Source organism: Spinacia oleracea, chromosome 4 (assembly GCF_020520425.1).
Source record: "Spinacia oleracea cultivar Varoflay chromosome 4, BTI_SOV_V1, whole genome shotgun sequence".
NCBI lineage: Eukaryota > Viridiplantae > Streptophyta > Magnoliopsida > Caryophyllales > Amaranthaceae > Spinacia > Spinacia oleracea.
Genome location: NC_079490.1, coordinates 144,017,482 through 144,037,407, shown reverse-complemented (window position 1 = coordinate 144,037,407; position 19,926 = coordinate 144,017,482). Strand labels below are relative to the sequence as shown.

The 19,926-nt window shown below is 36.3% G+C and overlaps 1 protein-coding gene across 1 annotated transcript; it reads right to left on the bottom strand.

Moving 5' to 3' along the window:
* Nucleotides 1–690: 690 nt before the first annotated feature.
* On the bottom strand, nt 691–18,974 carry LOC110776846 (uncharacterized). The gene is made up of 16 exons (XM_021981404.2): nt 18,672–18,974; nt 18,397–18,537; nt 17,208–17,299; nt 15,116–15,212; nt 14,563–14,606; nt 13,340–13,428; nt 7,172–7,263; nt 6,937–7,083; nt 3,424–3,571; nt 3,188–3,264; nt 2,382–2,453; nt 2,194–2,241; nt 1,990–2,117; nt 1,746–1,905; nt 1,233–1,440; nt 691–938 (listed from the first exon to the last, which is right to left on the bottom strand). Exons 1-16 carry the CDS (start codon nt 18,771–18,773, stop codon nt 892–894), a joined length of 1,692 nt encoding a protein of 563 aa, XP_021837096.1. The 5' UTR covers nt 18,774–18,974; the 3' UTR covers nt 691–891.
* Nucleotides 18,975–19,926: the final 952 nt, after the last annotated feature.

The following is a 19,926-nucleotide window of genomic DNA, read 5'->3' as shown; positions in this document are numbered from 1 at the left end:
AGGTCTTATTTGAAGATTTTCGGGACAGTCTAAACGTTCGTAAACCTCCCGTTTCGACTGCGGGGGTATAATAGAATATGTAAATATTTTAAAGAATAAAATATTTTGTAAAATAGGCAAGTACATATTTAGCATCCGTTTAGCATTATATCAGGAATGCATAATATTAGGAATATTAGTTCCTAGTTTATAGCTAATTAATTCCCTAGATTGTAGCCTAAACATACGTTGTAATTGTTGCATATTTACTTAGCCAAAATGAATGAGAAACTCAAGGAATTAATCTCTTTCACTATGGAGGGTGTGTTTTACTGCAGACAAAACCTGAAATACAAACAGGACTGGCAATCGGGTCCTGAAATCAGGTATTTTCTGGACATTTAGAAACAAAACAAAGACTTGAATTGAATTGAACCAAGAGATTCAAAATTAAAATGAAGCTTTCCGCAATTAAAATTGCCTCCCACCAAATTAGTAGCATCAGTTGACGATGCTTCAGCCTGGAGCAAAGCTTCAAGACAAGTCAGACCGACCGTCAGTCTGAACTCTGAAGAGTGGCATCATGAGGATGAGAGGCAGTCATATACGATAAAAAAGGAATAGGAAACGGGTTTAAGCCCTACAAATGCCTCATCTTGGTAGAAAGTTAATGCAGAGACAACGACCAGCATTGACAGGCATTGTTCAACATGCAAGGAATCAATGCAGAACCTTTACCTTTATTCACGATCTACTCTTTCACATTGACATTGAGTAAGCATCATGACAAGAAATTACAACTTTTATTGGATCACGGAGGAGATGGAGTTTTCTACTCAGGTGATCACAAATTCCAACAAGTATAAACACAAACGATTTCCAAATCTATTCCTGCAGATCTTGCATTAATCATCAGTTTGGAAGGATGTCTGAGAATGAAAAATCATGAAATGGGGGGCCTGCCAAGATATGTAAATTTGATTCAGGCACATAGCTCAAAGTATCAATACTCTATAAGTAAATACAGTCTTGCACTAAATATTTACGTAGTTGATTAATGAGGAAGTGGAGGGTAAATGTAGGACAATGCTAGTCACACAATTAAGATACGGAGTATTTATAAACAGAAGGGGTCAAGACACTCCAGCTTAAATAGTAAAAACAATAAGAACATGGATTTGATACAAAAGAAAAAGTGTAATCAGAAATAGCAGAATGCCCAACATGACTACCAAATTCAACAAGTAACTCACCTGCTTGTCCAGCCAAGATGTAAAACGGGACATGAGCAATCATTTTAGTCCCACCGTCACCCCAGTTCACGGTTCCTGGATACTTCTCTCCCTTGGGATGTCGTGAAGACCCCAACACAGACATACAGATGGCAGGCTCACTCAGTAAACCCAAACAATCACGAGCCCTTGTCCAAACCCTTGCATCAGATAACCGAGACCGAGCTACCTGATCATTTAACACTCAGTTAGCCATGGAACTAGAGTAGACCAAATTAAGCAGGGAAGATATTTTATAAAATATTGTATGGATTCAGCACACGACTTCAGAATACCTCCCTGTTCTATTCAGTTTGAAATGTTTAGTATATTTCTCCATGATCCCAAAAACTCAAAAAGTCAAATACTTCGTGTAATGGAAAGGTCTCAAGTAAAGCCACACGTGAGACATCTTTATAACAAGAAACTGAACAAATTTCACAAGATCTGGTAACAAAGCCAAGATTAATCAGAAACTTTATATAAACTTAAAACCTTTGCTAAGGATACACGCGCCCGAGGTAATAATTCACGGTGGTAAGTAGCAAGCTTTGCAATAGCTGTTACAACAAAACATAGTAGCCTAGACTGTCCCGTCTTCACGGAGCTTGCGCTAGTGATGCACAGATGAGAGTCTTGTCTTAGACCGAGACGGCTTCCAAAAGAAAGCAAAATACTGTCAGCAAACACGCCAAAATTTATTCTTTTAAAAACAAGGCGAAAGTATTTTAAAACTTACCTAGATGAGAGGTTCTCATATAAAAGTAACTCCAAACTTTCAAAGAGTTCACGGGCAGCATCTTTGTGAGTTTCACCACCCCCTCCATGCTCTCCAATAGCCCAACAAAGTTGTAAAGCCAACTCTGTCTACCAAATAACAGATATTCAAATCTCAGAATAAATGTATCCACTGATATCTGTAACTAAAAAGTGATTGCTGAACCTTCTCTTGGCTGTCATAAGCTTCTCCAAGTCTGTCAACAATGGGCTTCTGCAAAGTATTAGAGAGCCTATTCTTAGGGAACACAATTTTGAAAGAACAAAAGAATTTGATTGACAAAACCATTCATGAGAATCCAAGAACGCAGCACGATCATAAACTATGAAACATATATACAGCCATTAAGGTACCTTCAGAAGTGCAATAAAATCTGGTGATCGATGAAATGAAGCAAGCATAAAGTCCAAAAGTCTTTTTCTGACCTGCATGAAATGTATGTTACGTATGTATACATGTCAAGACTTGATATTTCCCTCAGAAGGATATTAGAGTAACAAACAGAAAACCATTTCAAAATCATACAGACACAGTTCGTAACAAGAATATCGATTTTTCTTCTCTCAGAAAACATCTACATAAGGACCCAAACAAAAGGACAATTCAATCATTTGCAGGCTTACTCCAAGATCTCAGTAAATAAAAAGCTTATACTTGCATATCAAGCAGAGAAACAAGTCTTCCTCACAGCAAGGAAAGGCTAGGTTACAAACATTACGCCTGTTCGACTGTGTAGGGCCAAACTATTTGAATTTGCGTAACACTCGTGAATGTTGATGTTTAATACTCCCTCCGTATTTATTTAAGGGATACACTTGGCCGGGCACGGGTATTAAGAAGAAGAATTGAATGAAATCAAATAATAAAACAAGTGGGGTTGGATACATATTTTAATAAGTAAAACAAGTGAGGACCATGTCATTTTAGGGGATGGGGATTGGGGGTGGGTGTATATAGATTATTTAATTAGATGGTGGGGTTGATAAGTTACTAAAAATGGCAAGTGTATCTCTTAAATAAATACGGCTGGAAAAGGCAAGTGTATCCCTTAAATAAATACAGAGGGAGTGAGTCTCAAGAGGAAGTAGATGAGCAAAGTGAACAATGAGTTTGTTAAAAAAAATGCTCTAGCCTTGCCTACAATTGAAATGCACATTACCTCATAAGAGTAGATCCTGTCTGGAAATATAGCAGCATTTCTTAACATAAGCATGGGGATAAGTGCACAGATCAAGGCTGCCAAAAGAAAAGGTAAAGATGCTTCAGAAAAAATGTGTTAGAACAGCACAGTCTGATACAGTAGGTATAAAACAGATGGCTGGATGATCTAGGCAACAAGTCTTTACACTACAAAGTAGTAGGTTGAGAGAGATGAAAATGGAAGAGGTCTCATACAATCATTGACATCACGTAATGCTATAGAAAAATATACATCCAGAAGGTGAGGTGCGATCTTTAATGATTCTTTTAACCGATCAGACTGAGGACTACTTGTAGCAGCCTGTAATGCTGCAGCAATCGCAGGTGATGTCCAATGACGTTCCTGCAACATAACATCAATTCTTGTCAACCTTTAGTCTCACAACAATAAATAACAGTAACAAAATGTGAAGTGTAGCAAGTGTAATGCTTCCAGTTTCCAGTCAGAAGTTCTATCAACATCAATCTGACAGTTAATTATGGTAGTCCCAATTCACACCACTGAAGCACAGATACCTCTAGAACAAGGAGAATCATTACCGGGTAGTTTAGGGATACGGGGACTGTTCGGTTACTCCAATGATAGGTCCCCGATACGTCTTCGAAAAATGAGTACAGTCAACGAATTTGTGTACAGCCAACACTTCACTTTATAACGTTTCGATGACGTTTTTGGCAAAAGTATGAGTACCCATTATATTAGCCAATATGTAACACCCACACTGAAGACCATGGGTAAAACCATGTTGGCCAATAAAGCAATAAAGTTATAAAGATAGTTCGGAAGCACATCAAGAAGCTTCAACCCTAGTCCAGCGTTAAACGAAGCTTGACTTGCCAAGAGCGTCCAATCTTAACTCCAGTTCATTGGGCCCATTAAAAGGCATATTATCCACAAATTTTGCTTAGGTAGAGACTATGATCGTATTAACTTTTAAGGAACATGTTGAGTCAATATGGTTTTGATGATGACAAACTAAAGTAATCAACTAACGTGGTTTTCAAGTTATATGAAAGGTTGTGCTTATATCATCAACAACAGAGTTTACTAGATGTAGATGATTTGTGAGATGCTTATAGCAAATAAGCATAAGTTCCAGAGCTGGAACTGCTGAACTCCAGACGAGAACTACAGAGCAATTCATGAGGAAGAATTACGAAAGAGAAGGAGTAATTTAGGAGGGGAACTAGAAGAAAAGAAGTTTGAACGTATGAGTTTACTTTCTAAGCTTCAATGTAAGGAAATAGGAAATACGAGTTTGATTAGAACTAAGTATTATGGAACCAGTGCTAGTGGAACTTCCACTCTAAGTAGCACGGAAACGGGTACGGGGACAAATATTGGGACGGGTACGGGGACGGGAAACAAAAAAATCAAATTTTCAAGAAACGGGTATGGCAAGGGTACGGCAAAAAAAATCCAAAAAAAAGTAATTGTTAAATTAAAAAAATACGAATAATGTAAAGAATATTTCTTTAGAAAGTTTTTAAAATACTAATTAATTAAGCAACAAATTAATTAAGGTTTTAAAAATAGATATTAAGCAAAAAAAAGTTATAATGAGTCATTGAGTTGGCTGTCTGCAAAGGAATAAGAAAATTTCCTCAAAAACATAAAAAAAATAAAAGTATGGGACATATCACGTCACACCCTTGTTTCTTTAATTAAAAAAAGTTTAAAAAATAGAAAAAGAAAAAGTCTCCGCCCCTACCAGTCTCACCTCACGACTCTCAGTCTCTCACGCCTCTCCACTGAGAAACCAAAAAAAGATGACGAGAAGCTTCTCCTTCAGCCATAGCTATGGTTAATTTCCTCAAGAAGACTATTATTAATGAAAACAAGAATTGAAGAATGCACCCATCTCATTTTTCCTTCTACAATAAGAGCCCCAACATATTTTTGTCTTCTATAGTTCTATCGCCTTTCCCGACCATCAATTGTTAGATCTAGGGTTTTAAATTCTTCAAGATCCAATTTCTTTGGTTTCGGGTAAGGCTAATTTTATCACCTACTATGTATATTTTCATCTTAAATGGAGAATTTTGAATTTTTTTAAGTATTAGGTTAAAGCTTAACCTAATTTTTTGCCACTTTTGTATATGGGTACTTATATTTTAGGCCCAAAAGTATCCGAAACGTACCCATTCAAGATATTGACCGTACCCATTTGAGTTGACCGTACCCATTTTTTTTATGCGAATCCGGTACGTATCCATGAGGTACCCGTACAATACCCGTACCCGAGAGGTATCCGGTACGGATACCTCACTAAAGTGTCGTACGCGCTTCATAGCTTCCACTTGGTCTGCATCCTAAATCTATGAGTCTTCCACTTGGTCTGCATCCTAAATCTATGAGTCAAAACGTAAGTATTCATTCATCTAGTTGTTAGTTAGCTTAGGATATAAACGTGCACTTAGGTTAATTTATTTAAGAGTTCTTATTTAATTAAAATCTTATTAGTCTCCTCTAAATAGGTAATTGACTTAGTATAGAGTTCTTAGTAAGATAAATCAACTTTATACTTTGGAGTAAATTAATTACTCCCTCCCTCCCGGAATACTCGGCCAGGTTTGACCGGCACAGAGTTTAAGGCAATTTAATTGACTTATTATTTAATTAGGTGATGGTTGATAATGAAATATATTTTAGTGGGAAATGTGTGGGACCTTCGATTTTTTTTAATGTTTTCTTAGATATTAGGAATGCAAATGGGACCTTAGGTAAGTGAGAGAAACAATATAAAATTAGAAATAATATGTCACTTATAGAAACGGGACAAGTATTCTGGGACGGCTTTATAAGGAAAGCGGGGCGAGTATTCCGGGACGGAGGAAGTAACTTAATTAGATAATTAGAGTCTTATTAATTTGGGAATCCTAGGTAGTAATGGCTTAATGTACGTAACTAAGTAATCAATTAGTTAGGTTCCTATTAACATGGAAATCCTATGCAGTCATGGAATAAATCACATTACATTTAACTGACATTTCGGTTGATTTTAGGAACATGGAAGTCATGCCTAAGTGGCTAAGATCATGGATTAGTGACCAAGGCATTTAGGAAGGCTATAAAAGCAAAGAGTTTCATTCATTTGAAAGAGACTGACATAATGGAAAAGAATTCACAAGCTAAATATTTTGGTCTCCACATTCTTTGAGTCAGTTCCATATACTCGTTCCTTTATCCTAACACTTATAAAGCCTTGAACTTCTATTACTATTCACCCAATAGTGTACTTACTATTTTGCCCTCATTTTGTGCCTTAATTTTTTTTGTCTTATTCTTATCAATAGTGTGGGGACAATTATACCCTTGAACATCTTGTTACCATTTGTTTCCTTTTTTTTTTCTCTGTTGTCTTTTCTTCTACCTTTTGTTGGCAACCCAATAACCTATTCCACCGAATTTCTCCCGTCACTCTTTCTAACCTAGCTTTCTCCGCCCTCTCGTCTCTCCTATCAATCTTGACTGCCTTGATTCTCATCAGACCTCCCCTTGCACCCAAAACACCCTGCCCCTTCTGTCCTTTATCCTCGTCTTAAAAGATAATACCCACTCTCAACTTTCGCGTTCAAACCTTGCCATATAATCTTTTCATTAAAGAGCAGCAGATAACATAAACCCCGACACCAAGTTCCCTATGATACTATTACTGTATTATTTGTCAGAAACATGAGAAACAAAATATAAATAGAGAGTCATACGGTGATAAAGTCATTCTCATCTTTAAGAAGATCAAGGAAAGCAGGATCAGCAACATCTATAGTACTGCTATCTTCAGATTCAGAGTCACCTTCTCCAGCTGCTATGGTTGAGCCAGTATATGCCTCATCCATTAGGGCAAGTAGCATCTGCATACAGCAACATCTATTGTTCCTCAAAATTTTCCAAACAATAGATTATATAGACACTGAAAAGATCTAATTACATCCAATTCACCTCAGGAGCTGTACTATTCTTGATTGAAGCAATGCTGTTACCAACCAGTGTTCCTGAGTTTTTTTCCACCTTCTCAAGAGCAACAACCAGGACTAGCACAGACAAAAGATAACTTTCAGAATAATATAACATATCATAACTCTCTTTAACAATAAGATGGAAACTCTTTTGACTAAGATTCTTTAATAAAAATGTCAGGAAATTGTTCTCTCATACAGGGACTTTCAACACTCTCTCCTCCCCCCCCCCCCCCCCCCCCCCCCCCTCCACACACATGCACACACACACATACACTCAATCCAACTTAACAAACATTTTTAACGACTGTCAGATGCTTTTTTTCTTGCTACACTGGTTAAAGTTTGCGATGAAATGTACTTAGAAGACTTCTAATTGCAAAACCCAAATGGACACTAGGTTGAATGGGATCCAAAGAGCCTTAGAGCACAGGCCAACTAGTACGCACCTCTTGGACCTAAATGAGGATCTCTCCAAGGAGCTGAACCTTATTTATGAGCAAGAAGAAGCCTTCTGGAGGGCTAGAGCTAGGACCAATTGGATTAATAGTGGGGACAAAAACACTAGCTTCTTTCATAAATCTGTAATCATAAGAAGAAGAAGAAGGAACAAAATCACTAGTTTGAACTCAGAAGTGGGTATGGAGGTGAGTGGGGAAAACTTAGTGCCTCACATCTATATATTATACTAAAAGAGAGGAAATCAATGTGGTGATGACAAATGTCACTACATGATTCGCCTCTCTCATAAAATAATAAAGTAACTAAAATTATTAATCTAAATTTAAGTTGTCTTATTTAAGGAAAGATATGTGCTAGAGAATATATTATTGTTTGCCAATATTAATCTTAAAGATTCTTTTAATAATGAACATTCTAAATATACTAAATAAAAATAGAAAAGGTAAAAAAACATGCACAAGTAAATATTTTATTCCCGTGTTTATGTAAACGTTATGTAAATATGGTGCACTAATTAAATTGTATATTCTGCAAAATATAGCATAAAATATACTCATAAGTTTTCAGGATACTACCTGTAAAGATGACATGTTTCATGTCTAATTTATTTATTTTAATCTAATTTATCATTAACTTTGGAAATATGGTACGTAATACAAGACATTATAATGTACTACATATCTATCTATATGCTACACTAAAAGAGAGGGTACCTCATGTGGTGCTAACACATGTTATTTTTAATTTTACTTTTCATTTTTATTGCCTAAATGTATACCATTTGTATTAGTATATATAGATTGCACAATCTATATTATTGAATATACGGTAAAATAATATCTATTTACTAATAAAGAAACTATTTAATTTAAAGATTTTATTGACTTCTATTGTCTATAAACCACAAAGATAATATATAAAATAATATAGAGATAGTGCATTCTATATACATTTCGTAGTATATTGGTGAAATTATAATATGACTATTATTAGATTATACGTACTCCGACTTCGTAGTACTTATAATATGACTATCACAATATTATGCGTACTCCGACTACGTAGTACTTATAAGAAAATAATATCAAACATTATTTTAAAAAAGCATTTTATCTATTTATTTTTTATTTGCAACACTTCCCTAAAACGGAAAAATTACAACACACTATAAATGGAAAACTATTTTGTATGATTTGACATTTCACCCTCACTTTAATCTATTTATTAATTATAATCTCTCAAACACCAAATAAAATAATGGAACCTCTTTTCGATTTTACCCTTATATTAAAGAAGTTTGATTCATTCTTTATTTAAGGGTGAAAAAGTATACGTTCCAACTACATAGAAACGGAAAAAGTTATCTTAAAAAGATCACTTCCCAACTCTTTCACAATTCTTTTATTCAGTAGTCTTTCCATCCCTTTATTTGCATCATATTCATCTTTGGTATATCCGTTTGAGATTACTCCATACATTAAACTAACAGTTATCCCACTTGCTCTCTCTCTATCTCTTCTGTCGTTGACCACTTTATCAACTCATGTGCATTTGTTACACTCAATTCTTAATGAAGTAAATTTTGGCCATGGGACAATCAAAAGGGTTGGAGTGAGTTTATTAGACAGTTAACCGAAAAAGTAACGTCATGTAATATTGACCAAATATAGGTATGCTACATTGTTAGTGGGGCGGGTTATGGGAGACCCTTATGCAACGCCCCAAGTGGGAAGGGTTGGGCGAAAGTTTAATTTGGTGGGTGATGCGGATAGAAAAAGTATATGCCTCAGGTGACAATGCAATGATGAATTTTAAATTGCACCCTCCCAATTACTCGCATATCCTTCATCTAATTGATCTTGAATAGTATTTTTAACAACTAACCTACATATTATAACATTTTATTTATTTATTCAACTACACTAATAAGACAACCAAATTGGCCAATACTCTAAAATAGAGTTTTAAAATTGAAAACTACCAAAAAATAGTGTATATGATGGGTTTGGATAAACAGGTGGGTGATGGAGCGAGAATGAATTTTATTTTATAGATGGGTAGCATACATATTGTGGGTGGCATGGATAAGAATGAGATTTTAGGTGGGTACGAGTGTGGAGGGAATGATGTAAATGGTAGGGCGAGTATTTGGTGAGTAGATGAGAATAACTATAGTAATAAAGGGTATATGAGAATAAACTATAGAAATAAAAGGTATATGAGAATAACTTTATGTTCACACAAGTGATGAGTGAGAATGAAAGTAATTTTATCTACATACCCTTATTTATTTATTTATTATTTTTTTAATAAATAAGATATGAAATATGGCAATAACAAATCTATACATAACTAATTTTAATTAGAAAATATCTACAAGCTCTATTTTGGATAACTGTCAATAAATATAGTTTAGATTTCATGCAAATTTAATATTTTGCGTAACAGATTGTAAATCGTGCATCGCACGGGTATTATACTAGTTGTTAGCTATTTTTCTAAACTCTTCACCTCTGAGCAGACCATTCCCCCCTGTGAGACTCACCACTACTCCACAGAGATTAGTATTGATCATGCTACAACCATTGATGAAATAGGGAGAGCTGTCTTTGAGTTAGGAACTTAGGACCCTTTAAGGCTCCAGGAATAGGAATAGATGGCCTGCATGCCCATTTTTACCAACAACACTGGGGGGCTCTCTGGAAAGATCTCTATAAATTTGTGGACAATGTCCTTCAAACCAAATCCTTTCCAAGTTCTATAAATGATACAACAATATGCATTATCCCAAAGACTGACCATCCAGAAACCATCAAACAGTTTAGACCGATAAGCCTTTGCAATGTTAGCTACAAGATTGTGTCCAAAATCCTTGTCAATAGGATTAGACCCCACCTAAAGGACCTCATTTCTCCAAATCAGAATAGTTTCCTTCCTGGAAGAGGCTGTGAAGTTAATTACATTGCAGCCTCTGAAATCTTACACTCTATGAAGACCAAGAAAGGGAAATTTGGGTGGTTTGCTCTTAAGATAGACCTTGAAAAAGCCTATGATAGACTGGAATAGAATTTCATTAGGTTCTGTTTAGCAAGAAAAGGGTTTGATAGGAATTCCACTGACCTTATCCTCAATTGTGTTGCTTCCCCTGCCACCTCTGTAATTGTTAATGGAAAGCCATCCCCTTCCTTCAAAGCCTCTAGAGGAATCAGACAAGGAGATCCAATTTCCCCTTACATCTTCATCATATTTATGGAATACCTAGCTGATCTGATTAGTGAATCTGCAAATAAGGACAACTGGAAACCCTTTTATTTGAAAAGAAATGGTATTCCCATCACTCACTTAATGTTTGCAGATGACCTCCTTCTGAATGGTATGAAGGAGGGTCTTGGGAATTTTTGGGAGTGCTCAGGTCAAAAGATGAATAACTCTAAGAGCAAGATATACTTCTCTAAACATACCCCTCAAGACCAGAAGGACCTGTTTTGTGAATCCCTTGAAGTCCAACCAAGCCCTGCTTTAGGAGTATATCTAGGTTTCCCTTTGACAGATAAGAGGCCAACCAAGAACCAAACTACAGACATTTGCAGGAAAATCAAAGGTAAATTAGCATCCTGGAAGGCTAAGTGCTTAAGTAAGGCTGGTAGATTAGTGCTCATAAAGTCCTCCTTGACTGCTATAGCCAACTACTCAATGCAAGTGTTGTATTTACCAAAAAATACCCTCCAGACCATTGACTAAATTTGTGCCAACTACTTATGGGATTCTGAACCTCAGAGAAAGAAAACTCACCTTGTTGCTTGGCTAAAATCTTGTGGAGATACAGAACTAGTGGGGCTTAGTGTTAGGTCTGCTGTAATGATGAACAAAGTCCTCATGACTAAACTGTGCTGGAAGTTTAATACAGGAAGTAATCTAGCCATTAGCCTGATTAAGGAAAAATATGTTTGCAATAGACCATATCCTGCTCCTTTCTCAAAAGGATCCCATATTTGGCAAAATCTAGGGAAGGGGTGGGACTTGTACCAGAGACTTACTGCTTGGTGTATAGGGGATGGTAACCATATTAATCTCTGGTTGGATAACAGGTTGGATAACTGGACAGGGAAAGGCTCTCTTAGATCCCTAATCCATGGCCCATTAACTAGAGATGAGGAGAAGCAAACCCTAAGTTGTATTAGAAATGATGGCCATTGGAATCAAACTGTCTATCCTTCATCCTTCCTACAGACTGGCTTCTGTGGATCCAGGCCATTCCCATTCCCCAATTTGGTGAGGATACCCCCTTTTGTTCACTCTCTAAAGGGCTCCACTTTGACTCAAAAAATGCATACAACATCATTTGGAACACTGAGTTCCCAAACAGTTCCCCTAATGGAAAGTGGAGTTGCATTTGGAAAGCTAGATGTCCCCCAAAACTTAAGTTCTTCCTCTGGCTCATTATTTGGGAAAGACTACAAATTCTCCCTAATGGAAATTGCCAATTCTGTCCAACAATCCAAGAAGACATGGAACATATCTTTCTGCATTGCCCTAGAGCTATTGAGTTTTGGAATAATATTGAGTTTAAGCCATAATGACAACATAATGGCTTTAGACACCCCCTCCCAAACTGTGTTTGTGTTTTGTCTATGGAGAATATGGAATAGAAGAAACTTGTGGATTTTTCAAAAAGAAAACAAAAATATTGGACCTTGGTGTCATCAAACAATATGGTTAGCTAAAGAGCATGGAAACACATAAAGTAAAGGAATACAACAGATTAAGCCAATGCATTTGGATCCCCCCACCCTTTCCAAGTTTATTGTGAAATGCGATGCATCTTTCTGTTCCTCTACACTCCTTGCCTCCTATGCAATTATTTGCAGGAATGAAGAACACATTTTCATGGCTGGCATAGCTGGAACCTTCATCACAACTTCAGCCATCGCAGCAAAAACTCAGACCATGGCGTTCATGGATCATGAACAAGAGCTGGCAGAATGTTTCCATTCTTTCAGATTGCAAAGCAGCAGTAGACCATATTAACAATGAGCAATCACTTATCTCTTGGCTTTCTAACCTGTATGGTAAATGTAGGGAGTTGCAAAGAACCCACGGGAGCGTTTGGGTGAGATTCAGAAGAAGGGAGCAGCTTATGGAAGTGGACTACGTGGCAAAGAAAGTCAAGGACCGGCTGAGTCTGTTGGATCAAGGCATTGAACTAACCCCCCCCCATGTTTACTTAGTGAAATCTCAACAAACAATGATACTCATTTTTTGGAAGCATGTTTGCTTCGTAGTAATTGGACGATATGTGCCTATATTTTGACATCCCAAGGAGTGGAGCTAGTTGAACAAACTTCATATGTATGCGTACAATTTAAGTAATTAAGTAGTAACTCATTTTCACCAAAAGAAAAAATGGACACTGAGCTTCAGATGACAACTGCCCATCAAGAGTCTCTAGGATTTTATTAGACTATGAAGATTGCAAAAGTTAGACAATCATCATAGATTCATAGGTAAAGATCGCTGCTAGCGGAAGAGATAGGGAGGCAGTTCCAGGGTTATTTTTCCCCCACTTAGGAAGTTGAAGCATGAATGTGTAACGGAAGTTGGTTTGACTTTTCAATGTCATCTTATGTGACTCAGTTTAGACAATATAGAAAAATAAACCACTCGCATTTGACACCATATGCAAACTCACCAGGCAAGTCAACAATAGTTGGAAATATAGCCAAAATTGAGCCAGGAGCTACTAGTGCAGGAAATATCTTCAGAAATGATTTCTCTAGCCTGCACAAGTGAATCGATAAACAATCCTCAGCTGACATTTCACTTAGATCACGGCAGAATAAGACTTCCAGTTGTTAACTTCATTGTATATAACAAAAGTTAATCACAGGCAGTGGTGGATCTATTAAGGACAAGGGGTAGAGGAACGGATCTATCAAGGACATGGGGCAGAGGGACGGGTCTATTAAGGACAAGGGGTAGACAAGTGTTTACTCTCTTTAAATTATCATTATTATGAGTTAATATCAAAAATAAAGTTGTAGCTTGGTGGTATTTGATGTTGCGTTTAAAGTTTTTGTTTAGATATGGAGGGTCACAACTCACAGGTTCTATCCTCATGCCTAACATTAATTTTCAATTTTAGCTTTAATTTTACAATTTTTTCCTTACAAACCTTGGATTCTTTATTAGAATAACCATTTTGCTTTCTCTACGTACGAAACATTCATATTGTTTTAGTAAGTGTGTCTACCCTATTCTAAATTCCTAGATACGCCACTGATCACAGGTTCTACATTTACCAATATGTGTGATAGAGAGTGACTCTTGTTACCATTAATGCATATTTGACAGTTTCGAAGATTTATTCATAATTATGATAGTCTATGTATTAAATACCAGATAAAGACACTAAAAAAGGTTGCTTCAACAAGGACATCCAAATGCTGATCCACTTATGCAGTCAACTTTCCAAATATAGCATTTTGCAGTCAAAGATTTCATAAAGATGCAGAATATGAAACTGAGACCTCTGACAGTGGAATAAATAACCACACAAGCTCTATTACCAATAAGTCTTGCTTATGCATAGGTACACATACTACACAATAAGTTTATTGTGGACATGGTCCATGCAAAACTGATTGCCAATCACACATACTAAAGGGTTTCCAATTGTTCTAATTTCTCTAGCTCTTTTTTCTTGCTATTAACTAATTTGGATAAGAACTTACATTGCCTTGTTTAAAGGATATAGGTAGCACCAAGATCTAGAGCTTAGTAGTTGATATACTCAAGCCCGCAACTACCTATTATCAGCAGTTTATACAAATGAACACCGCCAACATAGTGAAGTTTTCCATTCATCTAATAGCATAATAATGAAATAAAAAAATAAAAAACATAAATACTTACTTCTCCCCATTCCATGCAATAAGTTTCAATAGCAAGGGGAAAAACTGTAAGTGTATAAAACAAATAAGAGTTAGATTTGGCTTTCCATATTGTTACACTAACAGCATAAAAGCGGAAATGTCAACACTAAAGCCTAATCAATAAGACACGATGAACGTATTACAAATCAATTTAGAACCTAAGCTTAAAAAGTGGTCAATCCGCCAATCAGTAGGAAAGTACTGATATATGATCAAATCAATTTAATTGGATAAGTTGCATAAGGTGATTAAGGAATGTTAGAGAAATATGACTCGTCAAAGACTTGGGACAGCAAAAGAATTCAAATACAGATCACGAATATTTTAGTTTCTTCTTTTACTGAAAATTGCTGCTAGTCTACTACGCCTACCAGAGAGATACTCCAACTTCCTTATAATTTTCATAATGGGGCTGTGGGGAAAGGAACTTCAGTTTTCAAAGAAGCAACTGTACTTTATCAAACACCAGCAGGATAAACTATATGAGTATCCACTTTTCCAATACAGAAAAACATTGCAACTCCAGAACATACCTGAGGTAGCACAGTCGGAAATGAAGTATGAAGCTTCTTCTTATTCACAACAAGAAATTCGATTGTCGCCTCTGCAATGGCAGGGTCAGCGAAATCACTGCAATTAAAATTATGATATTGGTAGTTAATTTTAGATAAATTCGGAGCAAAAAAAGGAAAAAGAAAAAAAATAAAATAAAGAATTGCAGTACTTGAGAAAATTCGAAACGAAGAGTAGAGAATCTAATACCCTCCAAACCTAAATTGCTGCCAATTTACTCTTCTCGTTTTGATGATGACCGTTGATGGTCACTAACTTGGCTCTTGTAAAGAAATCCTTCCATCTCAGGCTTATTTAACTAGTCACATGAGAGTATCTTTTGATTTGAAGAGCTCTAGATGTTTTATGGATCTAAATGATTAACAACATTATTTTTTTCATGTAAACTTTATGTACAAATTTAGAGAGAGAGAGAGAGAGAGAGCTCTGTACACTTATTTCTCAATTCTTTACCCCCTATCATTGTCATTACTTATCCTTTCAACACCCCAACTCGGCAACCCCCAATATCTCATTGTCAACTACATGTCTACAATGAGTTCGGCATACTTTGATTACTTTCACTATTTCCCTTGCCCAAAATATATTCCTCTGCATGTCTCCAAGGAACAACTGCTTTATCAGTCTCAACTTCTTACCAAACTAAGGTTATTAATATCTAGACCTTTGACCTCAGTTAGGTTGAAATCTTACATTTTAACAGATTTAAAGGGTTTTTTTCTGTGGGATGGTGGCAGATATGCGATAGTTGTTCATATTTCTTGAAAAGCACAAACAAAAACAGAAGCACCATTAAGCAATATTGGAGTACCAAACACTTCATCAACAGCTTTGCATCAAACTACATGGTCAACATCATAAGAGAATAAGTTACCCTGATGAAGAATTCCTACAATGTGCTTAGAAAGTTAGAAGGAGCTGCATCCAGCAACTGCACATACATTGATTACTAAATTGCATTTTGCTGAGCCTAATAACTAACAGCTCGTTACTAGATTTCTGTACAATTGCTCTTCAATTTCCTAGCATTCTAGGTTTCTAATCCATAAAAGTTGGCTTAGAACTCCACACCAGAGCCGCCTCTCGTATTCTCGTGGTTCCAATTTTATATCAAGATACTTGATAAAAACAAAGTACATACTATTCAGGCATTAATCCTTTATAACCGACCAGCTTTAACCCAATCACAGAGCCTTTTTGCCAAGGATCAAGAGGGTAATGAGTAAATTTCTACAAGGACCACTTATGCATCACTAAAATGAGTCTTCGATTATGCATACAGCCACCTTTTGAACTTTCTTGGTAACCTTATTCACCCTCAAAGAATCCTGGAAACTGTATTTCAGCTATTTCATAGATCTGTGTGCAATCAATATCCAGTTTCAGACAATCTGTTAATCCAAGTCTCCAAGACATTGAACTCCAGATCTCTCACCGTCTTGCATCTAAGTTTTTTAAGGATCTTGTCTCAAAAGCAACTCCAAAAGATAACTGCTGTAATTGTTCTCCAATTTTAGGCAACAAATATATAAAACTATAAAAGTGAGTGTTTTTTGGTTGATTATACCTTTTGACCTTTTCCAATACAAGCCACGTGAATCCTGTCCAAAACTCAGATTTTTAACCATGTATTTTCTTAGCACATATTTTCAGAACCCATTGTGTACGGGCACAAATTCTAAAAGCGTGAACAGGAATTGAATATCTTACTTAAATTTCAAATGCAACTCAAACTTTTCCATTGACAGGTGAAAGGAATATTGGAGTTGGTGCTATCATTAGATAATCCAGCACCATACAGGAAATCACCCTTCATAACTAATAACATCAAAACCAAATTCGCTTGTGTACTGGACAAACATGGGTAACCAAGGTCTACTCTTTTTAAAAGACTGAATTAAAACTTATAAAATTACCAAGAAGTTAACCTTTTTATTACTGTGAATACAACTATACACATTTATGGACAAGGATCATCAGACATTAACAGTTAAACACTTTTGAAACAGTGTATAATATGGTTATTGAAAATGAAGGAAAGAATAGTATCACCGGCTCAAGCAAGAACGAAAAAATGTCCTCAGACTGGGATCAGCATCATGAAGAACAAACTCTCCAAAGTCTAAGAAAAATTGGAGAATTGCCTGTAGAGAAGGAAAATCACAACGAATCAAAAACGCCTTCACTGTCAATTCTGACAAGTATATCCTCCCATAAAAAAAACACAAGCGGTAACTGGTAAGGATTCAACTATTGATGAAAGCCGTTCAACTGTTCAAGGTTTATCATATTCAACCTTTAGATAAATGATTGAAACACTGTTTTGCAGCCAGATTTCCGGAGTTATCTATCTTTCGTATGTAGTATGAAGTATCATTTTGCGTATTGTATTTTACATTTAACTTTTGTATGTCATGATTATTATGACTGCCATTATATGGTATTCTTAAAATTTAAACTTTTCCACCTTGTTTTCCAAAAAAAAAAACTCAGGATTTCAGCAATAACTCTTTGCTTGCCAATGTATGTACTTAAAAAATCAACAAGCAGTGGATCCACCATGGTTTAACTTGAAACCTAATTTGAAAATTATTTTCCAACCAGAACCTTTTAGAATTCTCCAAAACTCCCTTTATACATAATATCAGGTTTAAACACTTTTATCCACATCTGAATTCCGAAGTAATCATTAGTGTTAATACTTCTTCCTGAATTTGGATTGACTAAAGAAAGCAACAACTGCACTGAATCAGTCAAAACGAAAAGGAGATGGATTAAACATACCCAATATAAATTTGTAAATGAGCACACAACTGGACATTTTTTGGGACTAATTGTTGCTTATATCTTTTGAAAAACACATCTAATTTTCAACAATCATAAGCAAAAGATGCATTAGGCTCACAGCATTCATTCATTCAAGCTCTTAGACAGCCTCATTGGCTCATTCGCCTCCGGAAAACACTCAATTATGAACATCTCTCCACATAAAACCCTTGGACCCATTCGTCTCCGAAAAGCATACAATTACAGACATGACTATACACCTTATGGTCCTTGCCTTCTTCTAAATTCAAGAAAATGTTGGTAGAATACCAAATACAACTACACAAAATCCAATTTTCAACAATAAAAACCGCCAGAAAGAATTAATTATCAATGTTCAAATTAACAACAAAAACAAGTGAAATCCCCAAATTAGTGGGGGGAAAATCAATTGAATTTAATTAAAAACACATACCAGCAGAAGAAGTCCATGAGAAGTGCGAGACTGAGTGAGAGAAGCAACAGAGCGTTGAAAGAGCTTGTTAATTGAGGGATAAATTCGAGCAACTAAATCATCAGATTTCTCTGCTTTACAAAGGTCACAAAGCTTCTTCACCTGTTCCCAAATTTCCAAGAACAATTCATCAACATTTTTACATTGAGAATTTGAGATTGATCAATTAATTGAACAATTAGCGAAATGAGGGGATTGGGGGAAAACCCTAACCCTATAGGAGAGAGGAAACTGACGGATTCGAGAAGAGAAGGGTCAGAAGCAGGTGAAGTGGAGTCTCTGGCGCTTGCTGAGAGTGTTCGAAGGTAGAAATCCCAGTTTCTGTCACGATCTACCATGGTTTTGCAAAGCTTAAGGTACAGAATTTCGGGGGTTTTGTTTGCTGATTGTTGATGAATTTGTTTGTTATCTTTGCCAAATTCTGAGTCTGGCGTTGGCGATGAGTTGCCGGGAACTCGGGACGGGGAGAAAGAAAGGAGAAATTACGAAAAAAACAAAAAAAAAAATTATAGCACAAATCATAAGAATAAAACAGTCAGACCTTTCCTTGCCCGACTAGCAAGAACACGTACGGGTGTTAAATCGGATCAACGGATCGGGTTTGGATCGGACTAATCGAATTCGGGTTGAAACGGATCGGATTGGAACGGATAAAGTTGGCTAATGGATCGGATCAGATCGGATTGAAAACTTAACGGATCGGATCGAGTCGGATGTTTTATGCACGAGATCATATCGGATCGGGTTGTAGCGGGTCAGATTGTAGTCCAATTGGATCGGATTGGAATATGACGGATTTTTAATGGGTTTAGCCGGACAATAATGGGTTCGGATTCATATCGGGTCGGATTCAACTAATCGGGTAACGGACTAACACGGGTCGGATTGAAACGGATTTAGCCGGGTTTCATCAGATTCAGTTTCATATCGGTTCGGATTATTATCGGATCGAGTTATTCGGTAGCGGGTTGGAATCCAGTCGGGTCCATTTGGTTCCAAATTATTATAATGCCGATGACTTAATTAGGGGGACGAAAACGATAACTAACTTTTAAGAGTAAAAAGAATTTAAGATGAGTAATATGTTAGGAAAATAGAGGGAAGGGAGAGAGAGGAAGAGAGAAACTGTATGGCGGTTATGATCTTATATCAAATCAACATAATATGTACATATACGTACATTATATAGGATAAGGATGCCGAGGGTATAATGGGCATCTACAATACAATATATTTATAACACTCCCCATTGGATGTCCATTATCTAAAACAATACAATGAAACTATAATGTACAAGAGATGATGCCTCATTAAAAACCTTTCTAAGAAAACCCTGTGGGATAAAAACTTAGTGAAAGAAAAAAGAGTACAACACTCATCATAATACGCTTGGGATGTTGCCTCATTAAAAACCTTACCAGGAAAACCCAATGGGACAAAACCATGGTTAAGGGAAAAAGAGTGCAACGCGTATTTTCTCCCCCTGATTAA